Source organism: Rhinoderma darwinii, chromosome 2 (genome assembly GCF_050947455.1).
Source record: "Rhinoderma darwinii isolate aRhiDar2 chromosome 2, aRhiDar2.hap1, whole genome shotgun sequence".
In the NCBI taxonomy this organism is placed as follows: Eukaryota; Metazoa; Chordata; class Amphibia; order Anura; family Rhinodermatidae; genus Rhinoderma; species Rhinoderma darwinii.
The window spans coordinates 70,039,805-70,058,175 of record NC_134688.1 but is presented as its reverse complement, the minus strand read 5'-3'; the positions used below and the strand labels follow the sequence as shown (position 1 = coordinate 70,058,175).

The 18,371-nt window shown below is 42.7% G+C and overlaps 2 protein-coding genes across 3 annotated transcripts in view; one reads left to right on the top strand and one right to left on the bottom strand.

The window, feature by feature from the left end:
• Window positions 1-5,547, top strand: part of SUPT20H (SPT20 homolog, SAGA complex component) — an 85,869-nt gene extending 80,322 nt beyond the window's left edge. The window contains exons 24-26 of one of the 2 annotated variants that reach the window (XM_075851733.1): window positions 1,811-1,916; window positions 3,644-3,771; window positions 4,562-5,547. In XM_075851733.1, the coding sequence (XP_075707848.1) occupies window positions 1,811-1,916; window positions 3,644-3,771; window positions 4,562-4,663 (336 nt within the window). In that variant the 3' untranslated portion in view covers window positions 4,664-5,547. The remainder of the gene's footprint in view (window positions 1-1,810; window positions 1,917-3,643; window positions 3,772-4,561) is intronic. The other variant, XM_075851734.1, reaches the window with a different exon arrangement.
• Window positions 4,965-18,371, bottom strand: part of EXOSC8 (exosome component 8) — a 29,426-nt gene continuing 16,019 nt past the window's right edge. The window contains exons 8-11 of the mRNA XM_075851735.1: window positions 16,334-16,430; window positions 13,219-13,339; window positions 6,559-6,665; window positions 4,965-5,171 (exon numbers count right to left, since the gene is read on the bottom strand). Of these exons, the coding sequence (XP_075707850.1) occupies window positions 5,056-5,171; window positions 6,559-6,665; window positions 13,219-13,339; window positions 16,334-16,430 (441 nt within the window). The 3' untranslated portion in view covers window positions 4,965-5,055. The remainder of the gene's footprint in view (window positions 5,172-6,558; window positions 6,666-13,218; window positions 13,340-16,333; window positions 16,431-18,371) is intronic.

Genomic DNA, 18,371 nt, shown 5'->3' with positions numbered 1-18,371 from the left:
AGGGAAATCAGCTCCTGATTTTCAGATGTTTTTTAAGCTGTTTTTCTATAGTCAACGAAAAACCGCTCCAAAAACAGCTCCAGATTTGACATGCACTTTTTTGCAGGAATCCTTTTTACGCGCCGTTTTTAGAAAACGAGGCGTAAAAAAACCACGTCAGACCAGAACGCCGTATTTCCCATTGAAATGGGCAGATATTTGGAGGTGTTCTGCTTCCGTTTTTCAGGCGTTTATTGAGGCATAAACACCCCGAAATACGCCTGAACACTACGTGTGCACATACCCTAATTCTCCTAGCTACCAGGAGGAAACGCCTTCCCATCAGATGAGGAGCTTAAAAGGGTTGTCCGAGCTTTTTTTTTTTTTACATTTAAAACCACATTGCAGATATTTACCATTTCATAATATACTTACCCTTGCAATCTTTCTTCTGTTCTCTGCGTTGGCTGCTTTTTCCTGCTGATCACGTGAGCTCCGATGTCACGTTTTCTGCCTCCTCCACTGTCGTGTCGTATACTGATCACATGGTCTCGGACCAGAGAGACCTCGGATGGTATACGAGATGTCACTGATGACGTGTCATTTCTGCGGGTGCTGGTTCTTTAGTGCCCGCGCAGCCTATGTAGTTGTTCACTGTGAGCGCGCCTGTGCGTGTTCACAGTGAACAAGGACGGCACGTGCGAAACACAGCCACTTGTAGATACCCCCCACAAACACCCCTTTATATACATAGCGCCACTGTGGCCGGTGATTCCTGTCCAGAACGGATCGCTTGATGTCTCTGTCCATATAGGGACAGACCTCAAGCCGAAGCGTCCAGGAGCGGAATCCACGACCACAGTGGGATTCCGCTCCTTCGGTGAGGTACAATAGCGCTAGGTACAGGTGGGGGAGGGGGAGTGCGACATCTATGGAGGTGGGGGATGACAGCTACAGAGGTGTTGAGTGGAAAAAAGGTCAGCAAGGAAACACGAAGGATGTCAGCGGGGACGAGCAAGGACAGCTCACATGAACCTGATGTTGTCACTTTTTTTTTTTAGCTAATTAAACATTAGGTTTACTCTTTTACGAAATAAAACCTTGGGTGTAAAACAGAAAAAAAAGTCTCACTTATTTTTTTCCCCCCGATTCCACTTTTGTAACTTTCCTTTACATTTGTATTGTTCTTTCAGTTACATTTTCACAGCCAGTATAACTTCTATACTTCCATCATTAATTCCCACTGGAAGTTGGGGCTACATAGCGTATCTTTTGTACAGAAATCATGTCCCATTGCCTTTTTGAGTGGGCAAGTGCCCTTCCGACGCTACATTATGACAGCACATTCATACCAGAAACAGCAGCTTCAATAGTGTGTTGTAACTTAAGTGAACCTCAAATATACCTCTATGTTCAACTGTTCCACAGTGGGGTCCTCATGATGTAGGACTGCTTTAGTCTTCTCTATGACAGAGAAAACAAACACTGGTAACCAGGTATAGGTCCGTCCTTGGGGACCCTGACGCTCTATAGAATTGACTGTTTTAATAGGAGTTTTGGAAACCGCCAAAGCATTCAGCTGTCTGAAGGGCCATTTTTTTTGGGGGGGGGGAGGGGGAGAGAGGGAGGAGAGTGAGTGCAAATACGGGACAACTCCTAGCAGAAATTTTGGATTTGAGGCTCGTTCTTAGTACTGGTGGATGTCCCTGTAATTTTTATTTTGTAGGACTTGCTTACAAAATATAATGTGCAGATGTATTTATGCTTTCCATAGTTTTCTACACTCCAAGTTGATTATAGATCTTGTTCTTTGTCCTTGTGTTCTTCTTAGGGAATGGAGCAAGGGCCTAACAGCCAAGAGCAGGCATTAACTTCTCAGCAAGCAGCGGTTATTAACTTAACAGGAGTAGGTGGTTTCATGCCTCAGCAGACAGCTGGTATGTATTCATACACCCTGTACCCTCCGTGTATAATCCTAAACACCTCATCTCAACATGGGTCCTAGTCAGACAATGGTCATGCAGCAAAAGTGGAAATCCATTACAAGGAACTTTCAGTACCAGATTCTAGGAACCTTTTAATGGTTCGATGTAATTAGTCCAGTGGATCTCATATATTAAAGTTCTTGAATAAGATCTTTGAAGAAAAAAAAAAAAATTTGTCTTGTTGCCCCCAGTAGGATTGCAGAGATCATCCAGCCCTGGAATAGTGGTGGTACAGGGAAGAGGTTTTGCTGTAAATGACGCTTATGATTCGCTATTGTATTGTTTTTATGGACTGAGAAAACAATTGAATAGATGTCCGAAGACAAATTATTGTAAATGTACATAGAATTTTATGTTCCACTGACTTTTTTTTTGTTAGTGCGATTTGGGTTTTAGTTCTTCACAGCAACCATATCGTTCTATTAATTGAGAGGCAGAGAGATATCTCCTTAGAATGACTTTCCACGCAGGTTTTAATGAACATGAACGCAAAAATAAATATTTCTTATTTTCTCTTTAGCAAAAAACAAATTTTTCTGAAGACATTCTGGAATTATTTACGAGTCTTATATACATAATGTCATTTAGGCTGGGGCCATATTGTCACTGCAAAATCGTGAGATTACCGCAACCTCCAATGTTTCCCTATGGGAATAAGATTGCAAATGACACTGCAGGCGTTGAAGAAAAAAAATACGACTGTCGGACCTTCTGCAATAGTCACAAGGTCGTCCACGACTTATATAACTTATTAAAAAATGTTACGGTAACTTGCAACTTTACCGCAACTTGTGGCTACAAAAGGTCACCCTGTACACAGATGATGATGATTCACTCATACTGGCATACCTTCTCTCTGGTACGCCGTTTGGAGTGCACATGCTGGGGCGTACAGCTGCCTAATCCCTGTGACCTGTGAACTTGTCATTCATTAAAATGGAATATAGGTGACTATCTAGGACCACCTGCCATCTTCTGAACAGATTTGGGAAGTATAGGATGCAGTCATCTTTGTAATATTTTAATTTATGTAATTATTGCTTTGTCGAAGTGTAGGCACACAATGGAAAGCTCAGTAAAGCATAGTTTTGACCTGAATGCCTAACACTGCAGCCTCTGCAACATACAATCATTAAGAAATCTTGCTACGCCTTAAGGCGGAGTTCACACGGGGCGGGTTTGCTGCGTAAAAGCCCCTCCAGGCGAAAAACCGCACCAGACGCTCGTGCGGTTTCTCTCAGTTGCGTTATTAATGTCAATGGGAAACAAAGTGTGTGTGTTTTTCGATGCGTAAAACACGTCAAATACACGGCGTGGTCCAAGCTGGGGGATGCAGCTGTACCCATTTAGGTACAGATTTCGTCACATATGCCAATCCACACTGGGCGCGCTCTCCCCCTTTTAGGTCTCTTAAATGGCTATAACATAAAAATAATAAATCCCTGCAGCAAATACCAAGGGCTCATTTGATTCTTGTTGTGGAGTTGCCCCAAACTTGGAATTGTAGTTTTGCAACAGATGGTGACCCACAAATAGGAGACTATTGCTCTAATCTAAAGGAAGCTTGCCCTGTAGACATGTCCCCCATAAGTCACAGGTGCTCACGTCTTATGTTTTTATCCCTTGATGTTCACTGTTCCACGTTGATCTACCTGCTCTTCCCTTCTCCCTCTCTATAGTGTTATCTCAGCTTGGCTCTGCTGTGAACAGACCCGGGCACAAACTGCCACACAAGAGTATGCACCTATCTCCTGCCTTACAACTGCAAAAGCAGCAAGCCTTGCAGCAGCAACAGCCACCCATACAAGTAATCCAACAAGTGCACAAAAATAGCAAACATAAAAAAAAAAAAGTAATGAAATGGTAAAATGAATACCAATAATTATGCAGTTACCAATGCTTGAAATACACGTAAGCTTTGATTTTCATAGTTCAAAAAAAATCAATGCATGCAAAATTAAGTGCTGCATGTGAATGCTATAGCAAAATTCTAGAACTGGGATTGGCTGCAGTTTATTGGAGGTGCAAATCAGTAACCGCTACATTGTACATGTAATATAGAGCACAAGATTTGCTCTAACTGCCTCGTATACACTGTTCTAATTTAGTCCCCCAACTATTGGCTTTTAGGAACCACGGCTGGACATGACACAGATAGTGTTAGCATATAGAAGGTCACATCCATAAAGTTGTTCTACGTGTCCTATCCGATGAGCTGCTTATATGGATATACATATGTAAACCCAGGATTAGTGCTTGCAGAACATATGTTAACAGGGTGTGTTTTCCACAGCAGAAGCAAATCAGGATATGAGAGTAGTTAATGGGGTGATTGGAGCCCCCATTGCTGGACCATCCGTTGGGGGGGGTTGGACTACAGTCTGGACTGTGCCTACTAACTACATTGGTGGGGCCGATTTATATAACCCTGTATCCTCAACACAACTTGCTTTGGTACCACTGATGCTGCATGACTGCTCATTCATGTGTCTTTGTTGTGCATAGCGTCCAAGTTCAGTTTGCTTACGCTCAAATAGTTTGCATTTTAAAGTGGCTGAATATTTTTTTATTCTCTTCCTCCATCTGAATGTAAATAGTTGCAATTCTTGCAACATCAAGTGCACCAAATGGCTATGGCAGCAGCACAAGCTCCACCACATCCTCCACCTCGTTCAGACAGCAGATCAAGAAATAAGTGAAGAGGATACTTCTCCAGCCAACCTGGACGCAAACAGCTGAGGACATCAGCCACTACTGTTAGAAATCAGAACTCATCAGCCAAAAAAAATGCCTTTTCTACAGTAGTTTTAAAAGTATTTTAAGGTTATATAAAGTCACTGAATTTTAAAAAGTTCTGTGAAAAGATGAATTCCATGAACTTTGCATTAAAAAAGTGACCGTAGAGATTTTGCAGATGAGGAACCAATTAACTATTTTCTTAGGTGCGTTAAAAAGGTCATTCTGCCTTCTCAAAATAATGAATGTATAGAAAAGCTCATACACATAGCAAAAGGATTGCTTTATTTAGTACAAAACTCCATCTACAAATACAACTTTTTACATAATCATTTATGAAAAACCAAAGTCTTCTTTATTGTGGCTTGACGCTGAGCAGAACTTCATCCAGTAGAGCCTGCACTTCTTTATGTCTGGAAACTGCCCGACTGATACAATCCTGAAGTTTTTCCGCTGAAAGGGCGCTCCCACCTGAGCAATGATACAATATTTCAATCAGGGACAAGGTGGACATTCTGCAAAAAAAAGCATTTTTATCCCTCCCCCCAATTCCCTAATATAGTGTTAAACCCCACTTAGAGGTGGGTTAATACACCAGGAGCACTGCAGTTCCAATTATTGGAGCGGTTTTAAAGGAGCCAACATGTTGGAATCCACTGGATACAAGCTGCCACATTATGGAAGAGGAAATCGGAGGAGAGTTAGAAAATGAAAGCAGCAACATGAATGATGGGGAGATACAACTGTCCCCATTGCCTTTATGATGCACAGAAGAAAGATCATCGTTTGTGTGTTATTGAATGTACATTGTGATGTCTCAATGATAAATTTTAGATTATCAATTCAACTGGATTTTTCCTAAATGAATGCACGCACTGTATTTGTTACTATATACTTGTGATGGGATATACTACAAAATTGGTCATCTTAAAGGGGTTGTAAGCAGCAGTGATAAAATACATCAAGATACAGTAATGTTTGCAGACAACTAACGATTTACTTTTTGTGTGTTGAAAAATGGTTCCTCTGCACAGTCCCTACCAATCAAAATAACTCTGAACCTGCTCTTCATGAAGCGTTTGCCGCCTGTCTACTGCCAAGGATTCTGCATTATGTGGGAGGGGATAATGAACTTTAACTTCATTCCAACCGTCCACTGTCTTGACAGCTGGCGGCGCAGGTCCCGAGTCTACAGCGTCATTTTCTGATGTTGCTGTAGAAAAGGCTTATGAGCACTCCCCTTGGCAGGAGCCATTACTAACCACTCCGGTACTTAGAACAGCCTGCTGAATATGGCTGGGATCGGGCCATCTAACCCTTTGATCGCCACGGTCCGAGACAGCAGCATGATCAAAAGGGACATCCCTCTTCAATATAGGAAAACCTCTGCATTCAGCTCTGGGGACCTAGAAAGGACTAGGGATGCCAATACATTATACTGCGTAGTATCATTTTATTTGCATGCAATGTTATTGGTTTATCAAGATTATTTCCGCATCATTCCTTAGTTTATCCACCAATGGTTCTGGTTAAGATACAGCTAATGTGAGATGCGACGTTTATAGTGAGCGTTTTATTCCGATAAGTATAAATAGATGGAATCGTAATTCTGATTATCCGAGTCGATGTATCTTTTAGGGCTGGCCATTCTTCTAGGTAAGTCTACCATCGATAAATTCTAGGGTCTTGGCCAATTGAAACTGGCATTTACAGGACCAAGAGGTGATGGGATAGGAGAATTACTTTAGGTCTGCTCTGCTACTGCTGAAGGTTTCTATTTATTTTGACACTGAATTTTCATGTGTGAATCCTTCTAGTAGTGTTTTTTTTTTTTTTTAAGGATGATCTTTCACATTACCTGGTTTCCGAATAGTACATAGCTTTCCGTCCTCATCTGTTACAATGGTCATAAGTCCTGTGGCTAAACTTTCTTCTTCATCTGTTGGGTCCGCAAGGATGTACATGCTGTAGATGAAAAAAAAAAATGGACACTGTTGGTCTCTATAACGTAACTAAATATCAGACAGTGTCATGAATGAAATCTGCCATCACAGGAAAAAGGCACAAATACACATTAATCTTTATATATTGCGACTTTCCTATGTTCCAAGCCAACCCTTGCTACAAGCTGAGTACATATACAGTGAAGGAAATAAGTATTTGATCCCTTGCTGATTTTGTAAGTTTGCCCACTGTCAAAGACATGAACAGTCTAGAATTTTTAGGCTAGGTTAATTTTACCAGTGAGAGATAGATTATATATATATATATATATATATATATATATATAAAAAAGAAAATCACATTGTCAAAATTATATATATTTATTTGCATTGTGCACAGAGAAAGAAGTATTTGATCCCTTTGGCAAACAAGACTTAATACTTGGTGGCAAAACCCTTGTTGGGAAGCACAGCAGTCAGACATTTTTTGTAGTTGATGATGAGGTTTGCACACATGTTAGATGGAATTTTGGCCCACTCCTCTTTGCAGATCTGTAAATCATTAAGATTTCGAGGCTGTCGCTTGGCAACTCGGATCTTCAGCTCCCTCCATAAGTTTTAGATGGGATTAAGGTCTGGAGACTGGCTAGGCCACTCCATGACCTTAATGTGCTTCTTTTTGAGCCACTCCTTTGTTGCCTTGGCTGTATGTTTCGGGTCATTGTCGTGCTGGGAGACCCAGCCACGAGCCATTTTTAATGTCCTGGTGGAGGGAAGGAGGTTGTCACTCAGGATTTGACGGTACATGGCTCCATCCATTCTCCCATTGATGCGGTGAAGTAGTCCTGTGCCCTTAGCAGACAAACACCCCCAAAACATAATGTTTCCACCTCCATGCTTGACAGTGGGGACGGTGTTCTTTGGGTCATAGGCAGCATTTCTCTTCCTCCAAACACGGCGAGTTGAGTTAATGCCAAAGAGCTCAATTTTAGTCTCATCTGACCACAGCACCTTCTCCCAATCACTCTCAGAATCATCCAGATGTTCATTTGCAAACTTAAGACGGGCCTGTACATGTGCCTTTTTGAGCAGGGGGACCTTGCGGGCACTGCAGGATTTTAATCCATTACGGCGTAATGTGTTACCAATGGTTTTCTTGGTGACTGTGGTCCCAGCTGCCTTGAGATCATTAACAAGTTCCCCCCGTGTAGCTTTCGGCTGAGCTCTCACCTTCCTCAGGATCAAGGATACCCCACGAGGTGAGATTTTGCATGGAGCCCCAGATCGATGTTGATTGACAGTCATTTTGTATGTCTTCCATTTTCTTACTATTGCACCAACAGTCTCCTTCTCACCCAGCGTCTTACTTCTGGTTTTGTAGCCCATTCCAGCCTTGTGCAGGTCTATGATCTTGTCCCTGACATCCTTAGAAAGCTCTTTGGTCTTGCCCATGTTGTAGAGGTTAGAGTCAGACTGATTAATTGAGTCTGTGGACAGGAGTCTTTTATACAGGTGACCGTGTAAGACAGCTGTCTTTAATGCAGGCACCAAGTTGATTTGGAGCGTGTAACTGGTCTGGAGGAGGCTGAACTCTTAATGGTTGGTAGGGGATCAAATACTTATTTCTCTGTGCACAATGCAAATAAATATATATAATCTTGACTGTGATTTTCTGTTTTTTTTTAAATATCTCTCTCTCACTGGTAAAATTAACCTAGCCTAAAAATTCTAGACTGTTCATGTCTTTGACAGTGGGCAAACTTACAAAATCAGCAAGGGATCAAATACTTATTTCCTTCACTGTACATCCAGAGTGCAGATGGAGTGAATAAGGGACAACTATTCCTCCCTATTAGACCGGATATACAGGGTGGGCCATTTATATGGATACACCTAAATAAAATGGGAATGGTTGGTGATATTAACTTCCTGTTTGTGGCACATTAGTATATGGGAGGGGGGAAACTTTTCAAGCTGGGTGTTGACCATGGCGGCCATTTTGAAGTCGGCCATTTTGTATCCAACTTTAGTTTTTTCAATGGGAAGAGGGTCATGTGACACAAACTTATCGAGAATTTCACAAGAAAAACAATGGTGTGCTTGGTATTAACGTTACTTTATTCTTTCATGAGTTATTTACAAGTTTCTGAACACTTATAAAATGTGTTCAAAGTGCTGCCCATTGTGTTGGATTGTCAATGCAACCCTCTTCACACACTGATAGCAACACCGCAGAAGAAATGCTAGCACAGGCTTCCAGTATCCGTAGTTTCAGTTGCTGCACATCTCGTATCTTCACAGCATAGACAATTGCCTTCAGATGACCCCAAAGATAAAAGTCTAAGGGGGTCAGATCGGGAGACCTAGGGGGCCATTCAACTGGCCCACGATGACCAATCCACTTTCCAGGAAACTGTTCATCTAGGAGTGCTCGGACCTGACACCCATAATGTGGTGGTGCACCATCTTGCTGGAAAAACTCCGGGAACGTGCCAGCTTCAGTGCATAAAGAGGGAAACACATCATCATGTAGCAATTTCAGATATCCCTTGGCCTTGAAGTTTTCATTGATGAAGAGTGGCCCCACTATCTTTGTACCCCATATACCACACCATACCATCAATTTGTGTGTTCCAACAGTCTTGGAGGGATCTATCCAATGTGGGTTAGTGTCAGACCAATAGCGGTGGTTTTGTATGTTAACTTCACCATTCACATAAAAGCTTGCCTCATCACTGAACAAAATGTTCTGTGTAAACTGAGGGTCCTGTTCCAATTTTTGTTTTGCCCATTCTGCAAATTCAGTGCGCCGATCTGGGTCATCCTTGTTGAGATGCTGCAGCAGCTGGAGTTTGTAAGGGTGCCATTTGTGAGTAGCTAATATCCGCCGAAGGGATGTTCGACTAATGCCACTCTCCAGTGAGATGCGGCGAGTGCTACGCTGTGGGCTCTTGCTGAATGAAGCTAGGACAGCCACTGATGTTTCTTCATTAGTGACAGTTTTCATGCGTCTACATTTGGGCAAATCCAACACTGAACCAGTTTCACGAAACTTGGCAAGCAGTTTGCAAACTGTAGCATGGGAGATGGGTGGTCTCGTAGGGTGTCTTGCATTGAAATCTGCTGCAATGACCCGGGTACTGCGTTCACCAGACATCAACACAATTTCTATCCACTCCTCACGTGTTAACCTCTGCGACATGTCAATGGCTGTAAACAAAGAGAAGATTGTAAATAACTCATGAAAGAATAAAGTAACATTAAAACCAAGCACACCATTGTTTTTCTTGTGAAATTCTCGATAAGTTTGATGTGTCACATGACCCTCTTCCCATTGAAAAAACTAAAGTTGGATACAAAATGGCCGACTTCAAAATGGCCACCATGGTCAACACCCAGCTTGAAAAGTTTCCCCCCTCCCATATACTAATGTGCCACAAATAGGAAGTTAATATCACCAACCATTCCCATTTTATTTAGGTGTATCCATATAAATGGCCCACCCTGTACAATCACTATATGTGTATACCGCTCAGTAACACCTAAACTGCAGTCAAGCGCTTTTCCACGTGCTTATCTATCTGGATAATTCACTGAATACATTAAAATGTACACAAGCTATCAATCGGTTATAAAGCCATAATTAGATCAGTCAACAGCAGCTAATTTGCTGTTCAACCACATAGCTAATGTTCATCAAAGGGAACGCTTCACTGTAAAGGGGTTCTATAACTTCTGGTTCAACCACTTTTATTGGAAGCAACATGAAGTACAGGAATATATAAATATTGAAACATCATAAATGGACAAGACGGAAGGATTACCATACTGTAACTAAACATTAGAAGTAGCTATACAAGATATTTATAAAATAGAACCAAAGCCAAAAACATGTATATACAGAGGGAAACATGCCGGAAATGGGGGGGGGGGGGGGCTCTGAATCTTCGTCAATTAGTGATGCAGCTCTTGTGGTTACGTCGAGTGGATTCATTATATAAAAGCCATGGGCACCATATATTCAAATATTTGTCACTCAAGCCTGTGCCTATAGCAACTAGCTCCTCGATCCTACACATCCCAGAGAACTCATGCCATTCAAATATAAAAAGGGGGGGGTCTAGATTTCCAGCATCTAGGAATGACGTCGCAAGCTGCTTGGATGAAGAGGAGACCCCTTTTAAAACTAACGCAACCTAGAAAATGCACAAAGAATATCCCAGCAATTCCTTCCTCAATATCCTGTTTTTTTTTTATTATTCTATTTCGTCTCATATTGCAATTATCGCTGAGAAGTGTCTAAAAAATTATTCTATATGTGTTCCAGGAGATCTCCCACTTTCCTGTGTCAGGTTGTAAGACAACTGGCTGCAGCAGTAGCCTCTCCCCCTCTGCCCTGTCTGTAGTAGAACACGCATACTTTTATGCTTCGCCCCTTTCCAAGTCCCACCCCCTCAGCTGATCACCAGCCAAAGATGGCACAAATCAGCAGTAGACTAACCCCTGTGTTCTCTGCAGAATTTCTACAAGACTATTTGTTTCAGGAACACATAGAAGATTTTACAGACTGACAAAAAGTTGGGACATTTTTATAACTGTTCCTTTAAGGGGAGATGGAACCGGAATATATATAGTAAGGACGAACCTGGCAGTCCACCCACCTCAGCTGCACACACTTTATTGTATAAGTAATTAATGGGCTGCCAGAAAAGCATAATAGGCGCATATCCCCACCAGATAGGAGACAGGGTACCTTCCTCCGTCCCACATATTCAACATATCTCGGAGCATTCAGGCTATAGATCATATTGGGCTAACAGGTGTCCTGTACCATCTGGACAATAGCTTGTTATTTTCTTCCTGGAGCTTAGTGGAAATGGAGGATTTATAGGTGATGGTGAATGCTTTTGTCCAGTACAATGGGAAAATAGTAAGCTGCAATTCTTGCTTCCAAGGCCGCACAAAAGCAGGTGGACGGGTGTGTTCACCCTCTTTCACGAGCAGCCCATAAAGTAACAACACCGTGTAAGAAGGTAGGGAAGTCCAACCTGAAACTGGGTTGTCAAACACTGGGATGAGAGGGCTACAGTTAGGCCCCATGCACACAACCGTATATTTAGTCCGTAATTACAGACCCACTCATTTCTATGGCCGACAGACACCCTTCCCGTTCATTTACAGGATGGTTTCTGTGCTGTAGAAACCTTCCGTAAAAAAGAGGACCTATGGCCTATTTTTTTTATTTTTAGACCATGCTCTCATACTTTATAATGGGAGCACGGCCCGCAAACGTGGACGGCTGTCCGCAGCCAGCCGTGCCTGTAGTCTTATAGCTTGGCCTTAAAGGGGCTGTCCACTGATGACCTATCCAGCAGCTAGGTAATCAGTATATGATCTGTAGGGGTCTGACACCCGGACCCCGCATCGATAATCTGCTCCGGACGTCCATGTCGGAAGCGATTGGCTCTGATCATGGAATAGCGGCTGAGCTGCAGCTCTGCTCTTATTCAAGTGAATAGGAGCAGAGTTGTAGCACGGCCACTATGCAACGTACGGAGCCAGCTGCTTCCGGCTCCGTATATTGCATAATGTGCCATAACATCCGGTTCCCGCAGGCCAGCGGAGCAGTTTATCGGTGAAGAGTCCGGTGGATAGGTCATCAGTTGTCAGGTAGTGGACAACCCTTTTAATTATATATCCATCCCATGACCTAAATACCTGGTATGGCAAAGGTATTCCCGATAAACCCTCTGGGCTATGCTTCCTTTACGTACTAGTTCCTCCTCCAGTTTCACCCTTTGTGGGTGGGTCTAATGAGATAGCGGTATCCTAATCTCATATATGGACATATCTATATTCAGAGTATGTAAAAGTATATCTACGTACGTATTTCATGCCCCATAATTAGGATGTTGGTGCATAGATAACTCTGTTATGGCACCTTTCACATCACAATGCCTTTTAAAGAGGACCGGTCAGCTCTCCTGACATGTCTATTTTAGTAAATACTTGTATTACCAGTCTAGATTTCCTCCTGGAAATGTAGACATAAACGGACATATGGGCATTAACATTCACTTGTCAACAGGGTGTGCCCACTGATTGGACAGTGTCAGACTGTGTAGGGACACACCATTCTTATTGTCAACAGGGTAACACCTGCTTTTAAATTCATTCACACATTTCCAGGAGGAATAACCGAACGCAGAGTTCGAAGAAAATATTTCTAAAATTATTTCATGGGGAATGTAAGTATTTATTGAAACATATGTCAGGAAAGACAACAGGTCCTCTTTAAGACTGAGTTCACACTTGTGTTAGGAGCCTTTATCGGGGTATACATCACACTTTCCAGTACTGTCGATGACATGTCAATGGAGTCTACTGGTGACCTGAAAAGCCTCATGGCTTCCATTAGAAACAGAAGCTATGGAACTAGTGTGAACAAAGCCTAAATAATGGTGGTATTTTTCGGATTCCGTGCCCTGCTGGACATTCAAAGTTAAGGAAATATTACGGAAGGGGTCCAGTCTCACCACAGACCTCTGCCCACGAAATAGACATAACATACTTACTCATCAAATACAGCAAACGACGTGGAGACTGGTTGTTTCAGGATGTTTAGAGGACTTTTAGACGATGTCTGGACTTCTGCCACACCTGTATCTTCACTTATTCTAACAGATGGCAATCGCACTATGCAAGGAGTGAACAACAGTCAGGAAATAGCAAGAATGTTTATTATGTCTAAATGGGACTATTCTGCTTTACTACATTATTAGGACCTGAACACGCTGGTTTGTTTCATAAAGATTATATACTCAAGGTCTTCCATAAAATATTTTACACAATTCAGTGGTCTTCTGGAATAATCTGCTCTCTGTATTGCTTGGCAAATGCAAAATAGTCTGCGAAACAGTATCTATGTAGATCAATAGTAAAAGTTTTAGCCAGACAGGTGATAAAATGCTATATACACAACACACACACACCATGGAATAGAATATATTGTCTTGTGCTTTTTTGCAAGCTCTGGCAAATGTGAAAAGCAAAATAAAACGTCCGGGCAGATGTACTTCTAAGAATAGAGACCGTCTACTTTCTCCACAGCTGAAAATGTAACCAGAGTCTTTAGTGTGTGTGCGCGCCACACCTGGCCAAAGGTTTGTGGTATGGCAGCTCGGTCTCATTCACTTCAGTGGAGCTGAGCTGCCATACCGGACAAGTCATGGACAGGTGTGGTGTGGTTTCTGGAAGAAAGCATCCATGTTTTTTTTAATCGTTCTATGCAGCCCTTAACCATGAAGACACAATAGCCCGAAAAGACAGCCGCATCCTTCTGATGAGTGCAGTTATAGGGCTGCAGTTTTGTTTCTTCCCTCAACTGCACTAATCAGAGTACATATCCTTGCAGGTATTAGAAGAGACATGTGAGGGCACGCTGGCGGCCGCTCACATGTCTCTTCTAAGTCAGAGGAACACTAATGGTGCGCTGTATGAGTTCTATTTTAGACAACCTAAAAGAGCAATCCAGGTAAAACTGCGTCAATTCCCCTCATGCCTCGCACTAGTGTATCCGCTTTACCCAGAGTGCTCCTTTAAAGGGATATTCTCCTCAAAAACATTGGTGGATCTGCAAGATATGGTTCCATCTCAGGGACCCCCACATTTTGGGAGAATAGGGGTCCCCTGGCTCCCCTGTTCGGTAATCCTGAGGGAAGGCTCGCTCACAGTGCAGAATTAAAAAATATCCCAACAAATAATCAGGAACACAATTGCAGATTTGGTTTCTTTTTATACTTCACATAAAAAGTTTAGTAACTGTAAATAAATTGCATTACTGATCTCATACTGGTCCTTAGTTATAGCTGATATTATAGTCCAGAGGTCTTGGAACTGACGCACAGTGCCAAGAAAATATCCTATGTTATTGCTTATAACGCAGTGTTGTCTGTTCCATTGCATTCTGGGAGGTAGTTCTCTTCCATGTATTACTTTATAGTGCCTGGGGAAAACTACACTATCCATGATACAAATCACCAGTGTGAGCTCTGTACAGACACTGAACAAGCAGAGACTGCAGCTGTGGATGAGTAAGGGTACGTTCACACGGCCTATTTTCAGCAGTTTTTCAGGCCGTAAACGCCTCAAAAAACAGATAAAAATACGGAGGCTGAACGCCTCCGCCGTTTTTCCCATTGAAATCAATGGGCAAATGTTTGGTTCGTTCCGGCGGGGAGTTTTTTTTTACATGGCCATGTGAAAAAAAAAACGGCCTGTAAAAAAAAAAAAACACCTCGTAAAAAGAAGTGCAGGTCACTTCTGGAGCCGTTTATGGAGGAGTTTTTCATTGGGCCAATATGAAAAACGCCTGATGCATAAAAAACGGCTGAAAAAAAGTCGGTTTTCCCTTGAAAACAGCTCCATATTTGACAGATGTTTTTTGTTTGCCTTGTGAACATAACCTTACTATAATAAAGAATGCAACACGAGATCAGTGTAAGGTTATGTCCACATGTAGTGTAAACACTGCCGAATTTCTTCAACGGATTTCATTGCGTAAAATCCGAAGAGTAATCAGTAGCAGCACAGTGGATGAAATTTGAACAAATCTCATCCACACACTGCGTAAAAAAAAAAAAAAACTTTCACAAATTGACCTGCGGTGAAGCTTTTTAATGTCATTTTATGCTTCGGAATTGCTGCTTTTCTGTTGCGGATTTTCCCCATTGAATTCAACGGGATGTAAAACCTGCAACAAATAGCAAATGTGATTTTTGCGCCAGAAAACATGCTATTCCACTGTAAAAATCGCAACTTCGAGAAAAAAAAAAAATAAAAAAAGCTTACTTACCCCGTTCTCTATACTTCTCCATTTAGGCCGACCTCCTGGAATTTATGTTTTAGCGGACACAAGTGCACCACAATTTGGTACAGTTTTTCGGACGGAATTCCCCACGGGTTCCAGAGCGGATACACTGTGTATTTTTACGCAGCGTATCCGCCCTGTGTGAACATAGCCTAAAAGGTGCCCATACACAATAGATGAAAGTCAACCAAACCCACCGATTTCAGTGGGACCAGCAGGCTATCTAATGTGTATAGAGGGGTGTCCTGACTCCCCTGACAGAAGATGTTGGCGGGAAAAGAAGTTTAAGCATGATGGATTTCAACATGCCTGATCCTTTTTTGCGGCAGGAGATAAGTCACTGCCAGACGCCTACTAGCCATTAACACCAGCAGAGCATGCATGTACTGTATATGGGAGGAGTTGGGAGAAACAGCTGTTGGCCAACGCTATCTAAAGGGTATGGCCACCTTAAAGTGTAACTAAACCAAACTTCTGACATGTCATAGCGACATGTCGGAAGTTTTGATCTGTGGGGGTCCGAGCACTGAGACCCCCACTGATGGCTAAAATGAAGCGGCAGAAGCGCTTTTTTCGGAAAGCCGATGTAGCGGTGTACAGACCCATAGTCTGGCCTGAGCACTTCTGCAGCTTCGTTCGAGCGATCAGTGGGGGTCTCAGTGCTCAGACCCCCACCTATCAAAACTTCTGACATGTCACTATGAAATGTCAGACGTTTGTTGAAAGTTTAGTTTCCCTTCAAGACATGTAAAGGAATGTATTTACAGTGACTTCACTTTTTTAAAATGTACAGTCATTAAGAATTGTAGTTAATATCTTACCATTTCTCATAGCAGCTACCAACGCACAAACACTGGCATCAAAGAGGTTCCCATCATAGTCAAGACATATTAGATCACAATACAAAACCCATGCCAGCTGGAAAATAGAAAAAAAATAGGCAAAAATGTTAGAACTTAACCACGCACTGCCTTGTTTTATAGAACCGTTCTACTCTGCAAAACATCACTCTATACATTTTCTACAAAGAAAAGGAATAGGCAATGTCTCTATTTGAGAAACATAGAAACGAAATATATAAAGGCCATTGTAGAAGTTTGTTAGCTAGGCATCAGTTAGTAAAGGCTGGCCTCCACTCTGACCACCGCAATCCTGCAGCGTCTGCTACCGTGTTTCCCCGATAGTAAGACACCCCCGATTGTAAGACGTATCGGGGGTTTCAGGGGGGTCGGCTAATATAAGCCGTACCCCGAAAGTAAGACATATGTCTTACTTTCGGGGAAACACGAGGGTATTGCCGCCTCCTGCCCACTTCCGGATATATCTGTCCTCAGCAGCTGCTAGTTCGCGCAGGAGGATGGATATATCCGTCCTGTGATGGCGCGGGTACTGAGACTGTACCCACGCGATCAGCGGCAGGAGCACGGCTGTTATACACAGCCTGGCTCCTGCTGCAACTGCCGGAATCGAAGCGCGCGCCGATTCCGGCAGTTTAACCCATTAAATGCCGCTGTCAATAGTGACAGCGGCATTTAATGTGTTTGACAGAGGGGGGAGCTCCCTCTGTCACCCGATCGGCGCCCCCGCAAACAAATCGCGGGTCGCCGTCGGGTTTCCATGACAGCCGGGGGTCTAACAAAGACCCCCAGGTCTGCCTTCAGCATCTGCCTGTTAGGCGATGCCGGAGGCATGACCTAATAGGTTGCCTGTCAGTTTTACACTGACAGGCAATAATGCTTCGGTATACTAAGTATACCAAAGCATTATATATGCGATCGGCACATCGCATAGTGAAGTCCCCTGGTGGGACTAAAAAAAAAATGTAAAACAGTTAAATAAAGTTTGTGGAAAAAAAAAATAAAAAAATTCGACAATTTTTTTCCAATATAAGACATACCCGAAAGTAAGACATAGTGGGGCTTTTGGGGATAAAAAGAAAGTAAGACACTGTCTTACTTTCGGGGAAACACGGTATAGGGACTGGAGGTCGGTCTCTTAATGCAAGTCTATGAGACTCACATAGAGGCCCTTATAGACTAGCATACATAGACACTTCCGGTCCCTACAGCCGACGCTGTAGGATTCAGGGAGTCAGAATGGAGATCATGTGACCCAATGGCGGCCCGGAATGGAGTGGCTTCCCTGTAAAATAAAGCACCCGGCAAACCAATACACCGGACTACCAGAAACTTCATCACATTTTCAAATGGGGGCGGTGGTAAAAAAAAATACCCGGAGTGCGTCTTTAATATTATCGAAAATATTTTTAAAAGTATAACTATCATTTTGGTTTTTAATTCATTTTGGATCTGTTTAGAATTTAAAAAAGGTTAAAGGGGTATTTCGGAACTAAAAAATTACATTTATTTAAATAAAACAATGAAAATGATATAACTTTACAATGTACTTACGTTTCATCAGATGGCTGTAGCGTCGTATATCCTCCTCCGTCACCGCCCCCTTAGTGAAGCAAAATCTGCACTTCCTGTGCAGACCCGTCCATTTAGTCTTCTGCCTTGCTTCCGGTTTCCGGCTTTCACACTGTACGGTTACGTCACAAATGACGTAACCGTACCACGTGCTTCTTTATCTCAGAGCATGCGTGGTTAACACACTCCACCGCGCATGCTCTGTGAAATTATAACCCCTTATAAATTACCGACGGAATACGAAGTTGCGGGAATAACGGCCGTTTCGGCCGTCTTCCCGACAGGTGCAGGAGCTGTGACAGCTGCTGTCTCGTACAGGAGCTGTGACAGCTGCTGTCTCGTACAGCAGCTGCCGCAGCTCCTACAGCGGGGACCGATCGCTGTGTCCCCGCTGTCTAACCCCTTAAAAGCCGCGTTCAATAGAGATCGC